Below are 9,952 nucleotides of genomic sequence, written 5' to 3' on the forward strand. Positions count from 1 at the left end.
CGCCCTATGGGGTGTCATTTGAGACTCGGGATGATGTCACTGTTCCTAGAAGCTCCGGACATAACATTCCATCTCATCAACCAGATAGATCATAGGGATGTGTACAATATAGGACATTTAGCACAGGATATGATTGAAACCTTATTCACATGCTGCTGTCATTGAAGCCTTCTAATGGGTATTGGTTTGGGGGATGAAGGCCGGTCTGTGTCTGATAGAAGTCCCTTAGACAGCAGCTCAAATCAAGCCTGTCGCCTACATACTTACTTTATTCTAGTGTATCCCCCTAAATCAAAGGTTGTGTGACGGACGGACAACTTTGGTTCCAAATAAATAATACATTTGTTGGTTTTGGAGAAAACTGAGAGTGTGGCTTAGCTGCATGTATAGCCAGTCTGAGAGTGTGGCTTAGCTGCATGTATAGCCAGTCTGAGAGTGTGGCTTAGCTGCATGTATAGCCAGTCTGAGAGTGTGGCTTAGCTGCATGTATAGCCAGTCTGAGAGTGTGGCTTAGCTGCATGTATAGCCAGTCTGAGAGTGTGGCTTAGCTGCATGTATAGCCAGTCTGAGAGCTTGGTTTAGCTGAATGCATGTATAGTCACTCAGCGCTTGGTTTAGCTGAATGCATGTATAGTCAGTCTGTGAGCTTAGTTTAGCTGCTTGTATAGTCAGTCTGAGAGCTTGGCTTAGCTGCATGTATAGTCAGTCTGACAGCTTGGCTTAGCTGCATGTATAGTCAGTCTGACAGCTTGGCTTAGCTGCATGTATAGTCAGTCTGACAGCTTGGCTTACCTGCAGGTACAGTGCCTTAGGAAAGTATTCGGCCCTCTTGAACTTTGCGACCTTTTGCCACATTTCAGGCTTCAAACATAAGATATAAAACTGTACATTTTTGTGAAGAATCAACAACAAGTGGGACACAATCATGAAGTGGAACGACATTTATTGGATATTTTTAACTTTTTTAACAATTCAAAAACTGAAAAATTGGGCGTGCAAAATTATTATCAGTCTTTGTAGTGTCAGACAGCAACCCACATTGTCAGCAACTCTAAAAAGTGTTATTGGACAGTTGGTTTCAGGAACACTTAAGAGTAAGAAAACAGATCAGATTTTCACTTGTCTGTTTCGACCTTGCCTTGCCAATCTGCACACTTCTGAGTGCCAGCAGTCTGTCCTCTGTCCTTTTAGGTGCGCTACTCCATCAGGGTCCTCTGTCCTTTTAGGTGCGCTACTCCATCAGGGTCCTCTGTCCTTTTAGGTGCGCTACTCCATCAGGGTCCTCTGTCCTTTTAGGTGCGCTACTCCATCAGGGTCCTCTGTCCTTTTAGGTGCGCTACTCCATCAGGGTCCTCTGTCCTTTTAGGTACGCTACTCCATCAGGGTCCTCTGTCCTTTTAGGTGCGCTACTCCATCAGGGTCCTCTGTCCTTTTAGGTGCGCTACTCCATCAGGGTCCTCTGTCCTTTTAGGTGCGCTACTCCATCAGGGTCCTCTGTCCTTTTAGGTGCGCTACTCCATCAGGGTCCTCTGTCCTTTTAGGTGCGCTACTCCATCCATCAGGTCCTTTTAGTCCTCTCCATCAGTCCTTTTTTAGGTGCGCTACTCCATCAGGGTCCTCTGTCCTTTTAGGTGCGCTACTCCATCAGGGTCCTCTGTCCTTTTAGGTGCGCTACTCCATCAGGGTCCTCTGTCCTTTTAGATGCGCTACTCCATCAGGGTCCTCTGTCCTTTTAGGTGCGCTACTCCATCAGGGTCCTCTGTCCTTTTAGGTGCGCTACTCCATCAGGGTCCTCTACATATTTCACACAACACTTTATTGGATTCTATTATGCTCTATTCTATTTAGCTTCACTTGTATGGTGAGGCTCATTTGTCTGCTGTTTATTCCCCCGGGCTGTTGTGTTTGTGTTATAATGTCTTGGGAATGACACACACCCATTGTTTGGAATGATTTTGTTGAGACCGCTAATGGGTAGAAACTAAGATAGTGGTGTTTGTATAGAACCATGTAGAGAATGAGTTATCTACAGAATCTATGTACACATGAAGAATCCATCAATGTACGTAACTGGAGCTTGTTTCTGCGTCCCATATGCACCCTATCCCTAAGAAAAGTAGTGCACTATATAGGGAATATGGTGCCATAGGGATCTGTTCTAAAGTAGTGCACTATATAGGGAGTAGGGTGCCATTAGGCTCTGGTCAAAAGTAGTGCACTATATAGGGAATAGGGTGCCATAGGGCTGTGGTAAAAAGTAGTGCACTATATAGGGAATCGGGTGCCATAGGGCTCTGGTCTAAAGTATTGCACTATATATAGAGAATAGGGTGCCAGTCTAAAGTAGTGCACTATATAGGGAGTAGGGTGCCATTTGGGCTCTGGAGAAATTGGCGTATTTCCTCTGTGCACATTTGTAATGTGTTGTTTTGTGAAAAAGACCCTGTATGTGTAAATCGGACATCAATCAGGCATCAGACACAACGCTAGTGTCTGTGTTATCTCTTCTGTGATGCTCTCTGTCTTTCTCAGGCTGAAATGTGTCTGTGTTACATCTCTTCTGTGATGCTCTCTGTCTTTCTCAGGCTGAAATGTGTCTGTGTTACATCTCTTCTGTGATGCTCTCTGTCTTTCTCAGGCTGAAATGTGTCTGTGTTACATCTCTTCTGTGATGCTCTCTGTCTTTCTCAGGCTGAAATGTGTCTGTGTTACATCTCTTCTGTGATGCTCTCTGTCTTTCTCAGGCTGAAATGTGTCTGTGTTACATCTCTTCTGTGATGCTCTCTGTCTTTCTCAGGCTGAAATGTGTCTGTGTTACATCTCTTCTGTGATGCTCTCTGTCTTTCTCAGGCTGAAATGTGTCTGTGTTACATCTCTTCTGTGATGCTCTCTGTCTTTCTCAGGCTGAAATGTGTCTGTGTTACATCTCTTCTGTGATGCTCTCTGTCTTTCTCAGGCTGAAATGTGTCTGTGTTACATCTCTTCTGTGATGCTCTCTGTCTTTCTCAGGCTGAAATGTGTCTGTGTTACATCTCTTCTGTGATGCTCTCTGTCTTTCTCAGGCTGAAATGTGTCTGTGTTACATCTCTTCTGTGATGCTCTCTGTCTTTCTCAGGCTGAAATGTGTCTGTGTTACATCTCTTCTGTGATGCTCTCTGTCTTTCTCAGGCTGAAATGTGTCTGTGTTACATCTCTTCTGTGATGCTCTCTGTCTTTCTCAGGCTGAAATGTGTCTGTGTTATCTCTTCTGTGATGCTCTCTGTCTTTCTCAGGCTGAAATGTGTCTGTGTTATCTCTTCTGTGATGCTCTCTGTCTTTCTCAGGCTGAAATGTGTCTGTGTTACATCTCTTCTGTGATGCTCTCTGTCTTTCTCAGGCTGAAATGTGTCTGTGTTATCTCTTCTGTGATGCTCTCTGTCTTTCTCAGGCTGAAATGTGTCTGTGTTACATCTCTTCTGTGATGCTCTGTCTTTCTCAGGCTGAAATGTGTCTGTGTTACATCTCTTCTGTGATGCTCTCTGTCTTTCTCAGGCTGAAATGTGTCTGTGTTACATCTCTTCTGTGATGCTCTCTGTCTTTCTCAGGCTGAAATGTGTCTGTGTTATCTCTTCTGTGATGCTCTCTGTCTTTCTCAGGCTGAAATGTGTCTGTGTTACATCTCTTCTGTGATGCTCTCTGTCTTTCTCAGGCTGAAATGTGTTTGTTACATCTCTTCTGTGATGCTCTCTGTCTTTCTTTCAGGCTGAAATGTGTCTGTGTTACATCTCTTCTGTGATGCTCTCTGTCTTTCTCAGGCTGAAATGTGTCTGTGTTACATCTCTTCTGTGATGCTCTCTGTCTTTCTCAGGCTGAAATGTGTCTGTGTTACATCTCTTCTGTGATGCTCTCTGTCTTTCTCAGGCTGAAATGTGTCTGTGTTACATCTCTTCTGTGATGCTCTCTGTCTTTCTCAGGCTGAAATGTGTCTGTGTTATCTCTTCTGTGATGCTCTCTGTCTTTCTCAGGCTGAAATGTGTCTGTGTTACATCTCTTCTGTGATGCTCTCTGTCTTTCTCAGGCTGAAATGTGTCTGTGTTACATCTCTTCTGTGATGCTCTCTGTCTTTCTCAGGCTGAAATGTGTCTGTGTTACATCTCTTCTGTGATGCTCTCTGTCTTTCTCAGGCTGAAATGTGTCTGTTACATCTCTTCTGTGATGCTCTCTGTCTTTCTCAGTTACATCTCTTCTGTGATGCTCTCTGTCTTTCTCAGGCTGAAATGTGTCTGTGTTACATCTCTTCTGTGATGCTCTCTGTCTTTCTCAGGCTGAAATGTGTCTGTGTTACATCTCTTCTGTGATGCTCTCTGTCTTTCTCAGGCTGAAATGTGTCTGTGTTACATCTCTTCTGTGATGCTCTCTGTCTTTCTCAGGCTGAAATGTGTCTGTGTTACATCTCTTCTGTGATGCTCTCTGTCTTTCTCAGGCTGAAATGTGTCTGTTATCTCTTCTGTGATGCTCTCTGTCTTTCTCAGGCTGATCTCTTCTGTGATGCTCTCTGTCTTTCTCAGGCTGAAATGTGTCTGTGTTACATCTCTTCTGTGATGCTCTCTGTCTTTCTCAGGCTGAAATGTGTCTGTGTTACATCTCTTCTGTGATGCTCTCTGTCTTTCTCAGGCTGAAATGTGTCTGTGTTACATCTCTTCTGTGATGCTCTCTGTCTTTCTCAGGCTGAAATGTGTCTGTGTGTTACATCTCTTCTGTGATGCTCTCTGTCTTTCTCAGGCTGAAATGTGTCTGTGTTACATCTCTTCTGTGATGTGTCTGTGTTACATCTCTTCTGTGATGCTCTCTGTCTTTCTCAGGCTGAAATGTGTCTGTGTTACATCTCTTCTGTGATGCTCTCTGTCTTTCTCAGGCTGAAATGTGTCTGTGTTACATCTCTTCTGTGATGCTCTCTGTCTTTCTCAGGCTGAAATGTGTCTGTGTGTTACATCTCTTCTGTGATGCTCTCTGTCTTTCTCAGGCTGAAATGTGTCTGTGTTACATCTCTTCTGTGATGCTCTCTGTCTTTCTCAGGCTGAAATGTGTCTGTGTGTTACATCTGTTTATAACATTGGCCAATATACACTGTGTACAAAACATTAGGAGCACTTGCTCCTTCCATGACATTTAAAAAATATATATATATATTTCACCTTTATTTAACCAGGTAGGCAAGTTTAGAACAAGTTCTCATTTACAATTGCGACCTGGCCAAGATAAAGCAAAGCACTTGGCACTTGGTCCTTCTGTAGCTCAGTTGGTAGAGCATGGCGCTTGTAACGCCAGGGTAGTGGGTTCGATCCCCGGGACCACCAATACGTAGAATGTATGCACACATGACTGTAAGTCGCTTTGGATAAAAGCGTCTGCTAAATGGCATATATTATATTATTATTATACAACAACAGAGTTACACATAGGACTGACCAGGTGAATCCATGATCCCTTAATGTTGCCACTTCAAATCCACTTCAATCAGTGTAGAAGAAGAGAGGTTAAAGAAGTTTTTTTAAGCCTTGAGACAATTCAGACATGGATTATGTATGTGTGCCATTCAGAGGGTGAATGGGCAAGACAAAAGATTTAAGTGCCTTTGAACGGGGTATGGTTGTAGGTACCAGGTGTACTGGTTTGAGTGTGTCAAGAACTGCAATGCTGCTGGGTTTTTCACACTGAATAATTTCCCGTTTTCCTTATGCCTGTCTGTGTGGGCGGGGATAGAGAGAGGACAGGGTGAGGGGCTCTCCCCTTATGCCTGTCTGTGTGGGGGGATAGAGAGAGGGCAGGTTGAGGGGCTCTCCCCTTATGCCGGTCTGTGTGGGGGGGGTAGAGAGAGGGCAGGGTGAGGGGCTCTCCCCTTATGCCTGTCTGTGTGGGGGGGGATAGAGAGAGGGCAGGGTGAAGAACGCTCTACCACCCAATGAACATCCAGCCAACTGTGTGAATCATCCCGAAAGTATTCAGAACCCTGGACTTTTTTCCCTCATCAATCTGCACCCAATAACCATAATAACCCTAACCCTAACCCATAATGACAAAGAAAAGAAAAAATGCACAAAAAAAACAATATAAAAACAATTCAATGATCACATTTACAAAAGTATTCAGACCCTTTAGTCAGTACTTTGTTGGAGCACCTTTGGCAGCTCTGTCAGAGTTACCAGCATGTTTTTTGTCACCTCCCTGACCAAGGCCCTTCTCCCTCGATTGCTCAGTTTCGCCGGGTGGTCAATTAATTGAATTTACAACAGGTGGACTCCAATCCAGTTGTAGAAACATCTCAAGGATGATTAATGAAAACAAGATGCACCGGAGCTCAATTTCGACTCTCATAGCAAAGGGTCTAAATACTTATGTAAATAAGGTATTTCTGTTTTAACTTTTAATACATTTCCCCCCCCAAAAAAATGTTTAAACTGTTTTTGCTTTGTCATTATGGGGTATTGTGTGTAGATTGATGAGGGGGAAAAAATAATTATAGTAATAATTGAATAAGGCTGTAAAATAATCAAATGTGGAATTAATACTCCTCGAATGCACTCTAGGCCAGCATCCCTGTGGAACACTGGGACGACTCCTTGTAGAGTACGTGGCCTGACAAATTGAGGCTGTTCTGAGTGCAAACGGGTGTGCACCGCAGTGTTAAACAGGTGTTCCTAATGTTAAGTACTCAGTGGAAGTATTTGTTTCATAAACGTAGGTCCAGATCAGGGTTCTCCAACTGCTGGCCCGCAGGTGATTTTATTTATCATAATTCTTTGGCTGACAAAGAAAATCAGCTCCAAGTTATTTTAATTTAGGAAATCTGTTCCAAAGTATTCCCACACACAATAGAGAGATATATGTGATCTTATACAAATGTACGCAAGGTTTGAAATTGCTATGTTTAGGTCAAATATTATATTTGTTTTAGGCTTCTTGCATTCAATTTGAAGTTATTTGTAATTATGTCCTGGCCTCCTGACCATCTGCTGAAAAAGAAAATGAATCTAGTTGATGATCCCTGGTCTGGATTATGTGGACTGAAGAGTATGACAAATATAATGCCCTTAATAGTGCATCCAGTCTTGTGATACCAGGATGTGATACCAGAATCCTCTGATCTTTGTAAAGACTCTAAATAGCCCTGTTGCCTCTCCTCTCCCCTTTTCCTCTCTCCCTCCAGTCTATTTGCCCTGCTGTCCAAGAAGCACAACAAGGTCTTGGAACAGGCTACCCAGTCTCTGAGAGGTCCCCGGGGGGCAGACGACAGCTCTGTGCTGCCTGACTACGTGAGTACTGCAGCTACTGATTTGGTCTATGAAAAATCTAGTCTTATCCCAGTTGTCTTTTGATTCAATGGTGGGACTATGAGGGGAATTGACCTCCCACACCAAGTGAATACTGGTCCCCTGGGCCTGCACCTCCAGACATGTCTGGTTCTGAGTGTCTGGGATTGTGTCTAGGTCTGACTGTCGTCTCTCACTGAGTCCGCATCTGCATTCGTGGTGCGTGCTGTGTGTGTCTTTGTGTCTGGGTGCGTGTGTGTGTCTGGGGGGATGGGTGAGGGCGGGGGTGTGTGTCTGTGGGGAGGGGGGTCCCAAGGATTGCTCCCTGCAGACAAGATGGAGTAGCTGAGGTGTGTGCCTGATTATCCCCCCCACACAGACAGGCGTAAGGGAAGAGCCCCTCACCCTGTCCTCTCTCTATCCCCCCCACACAGACAGGCATAAGGGAAGAGCCCCTCACCCTGTCCTCTCTCTATCCCCCCCACACACAGGCATAAGGGAAGAGCCCCTCACCCTGTCCTCTCTCTATCCCCCCACACAGACAGGCATAAGGGAAGAGCCCCTCACCCTGTCCTCTCTCTATCCCCCCCAAACAGACAGGCATAAGGGAAGAGCCCCTCACCCTGTCCTCTCTCTATCACCTCCCCACACAGACAGGCATAAGGGAAGAGCCCCTCACCCTGTCCTCTCTCTATCCCCCCCACACAGACGGGGATAAGGGAAGAGCCCCTCACCCTGTCCTCTCTCTACCCCACCCCGCCCCCACACAGACAGGCATAAGGGAAGAGCCCCTCACCCTGTCCTCTCTCTATCCCCCCAAACAGACAGACATAAGGGAGAGCCCCTCACCCTGTCCTCTCTCTATCCCCCCACACAGACAGACATAAGGGAAGAGCCCCTCACCATGTCCTCTCTCTATCCCCCCACACGGACAGGCATAAGGGAAGAGCCCCTCACCCTGCCCTCTCTCTATCCCCCCACAGACAGGCATAAGGGAAGAGCCCCTCACCCTGCCCTCTCTCTATCCCCCCACAGACAGGCATAAGGGAAGAGCCCCTCACCCTGTCCTCTCTCTATCCCCCCACAGACAGACAGACATAAGGGGAGAGCCCCTCACCCTGTCCTCTCTCTATCCCCCCACACAGACAGACATAAGGGGAGAGCCCCTCACCCTGTCCTCTCTCTATCCCCCAAACAGACAGACATAAGGGAGAGCCCCTCACCCTGTCCTCTCTCTATCCCCCCACACAGACAGACATAAGGGAAGAGCCCCTCACCATGTCCTCTCTCTATCCCCCCACACGGACAGGCATAAGGGAAGAGCCCCTCACCCTGCCCTCTCTCTATCCCCCCACAGACAGGCATAAGGGAAGAGCCCCTCACCCTGCCCTCTCTCTATCCCCCCACAGACAGGCATAAGGGAAGAGCCCCTCACCCTGTCCTCTCTCTATCCCCCCACAGACAGACATAAGGGAAGAGCCCCTCACCCTGCCCTCTCTTTTGTTTGGATGCCTCTTTCATGACCCTTATCCCTCCCCTTGTTTCACCCTGTGTCACACACTGGCTGGAAAAGACCATTGCTATGTCTAGAGTCGTCAAAGCTGAATTAACACACTGGCTGGAAAAGACCATTGCTATGTCTAGAGTCGTCAAAGCTGAATTAACACACTGGCTGGAAAAGACCATTGCTATGTCTAGAGTCGTCAAAGCTGAATTAACACACTGGCTGGAAAAGACCATTGCTATGTCTAGAGTCGTCAAAGCTGAATTAACACACTGGCTGGAAAAGACCATTGCTATGTCTAGAGTCGTCAAAGCTGAATTAACACACTGGCTGGAAAAGACCATTGCTATGTCTAGAGTCGTCAAAGCTGAATTAACACACTGGCTGGAAAAGACCATTGCTATGTCTAGAGTCGTCAAAGCTGAATTAACACACTGGCTGGAAAAGACCATTGCTATGTCTAGAGTCGTCAAAGCTGAATTAACACACTGGCTGGAAAAGACCATTGCTATGTCTAGAGTCGTCAAAGCTGAATTAACACACTGGCTGGAAAAGACCATTGCTATGTCTAGAGTCGTCAAAGCTGAATTAACACACTGGCTGGAAAAGACTATTGCTATGTCTAGAGTCGTCAAAGCTGAATTAACACACTGGCTGGAAAAGACCATTGCTATGTCTAGAGTCGTCAAAGCTGAATTAACACACTGGCTGGAAAAGACCATTGCTATGTCTAGAGTCGTCAAAGCTGAATTAACACACTGGCTGGAAAAGACCATTGCTATGTCTAGAGTCGTCAAAGTTGAATTAACACACTGGCTGGAAAAGACTATTGCTATGTCTAGAGTCGTCAAAGCTGAATTAACACACTGGCTGGAAAAGACCATTGCTATGTCTAGAGTCGTCAAAGCTGAATTAACACACTGGCTGGAAAAGACCATTGCTATGTCTAGAGTCGTCAAAGCTGAATTAACACACTGGCTGGAAAAGACCATTGCTATGTCTAGAGTCGTCAAAGCTGAATTAACACACTGGCTGGAAAAGACCATTGCTATGTCTAGAGTCGTCAAAGCTGAATTAACACACTGGCTGGAAAAGACCATTGCTATGTCTAGAGTCGTCAAAGCTGAATTAACACACTGGCTGGAAAAGACCATTGCTA

At 45.7% G+C, this 9,952-nt stretch overlaps 1 protein-coding gene across 4 annotated transcripts in view; it reads left to right on the plus strand.

Annotated features, from left to right (window-relative positions):
- dym (dymeclin) overlaps window positions 1–9,952 on the plus strand; it is a 209,872-nt gene that overhangs the window by 114,107 nt on the left and 85,813 nt on the right. For all 4 annotated transcript variants that reach the window (XM_046305083.1, XM_046305084.1, XM_046305085.1 and 1 more), the window contains exon 14: window positions 7,187–7,292. In XM_046305083.1, coding sequence (XP_046161039.1) covers window positions 7,187–7,292 — 106 coding nt within the window. The remainder of the gene's footprint in view (window positions 1–7,186; window positions 7,293–9,952) is intronic.

The sequence above is a fragment of the Oncorhynchus gorbuscha genome, linkage group LG16, assembly GCF_021184085.1.
Source record: "Oncorhynchus gorbuscha isolate QuinsamMale2020 ecotype Even-year linkage group LG16, OgorEven_v1.0, whole genome shotgun sequence".
Taxonomy (NCBI): domain Eukaryota; kingdom Metazoa; phylum Chordata; class Actinopteri; order Salmoniformes; family Salmonidae; genus Oncorhynchus; species Oncorhynchus gorbuscha.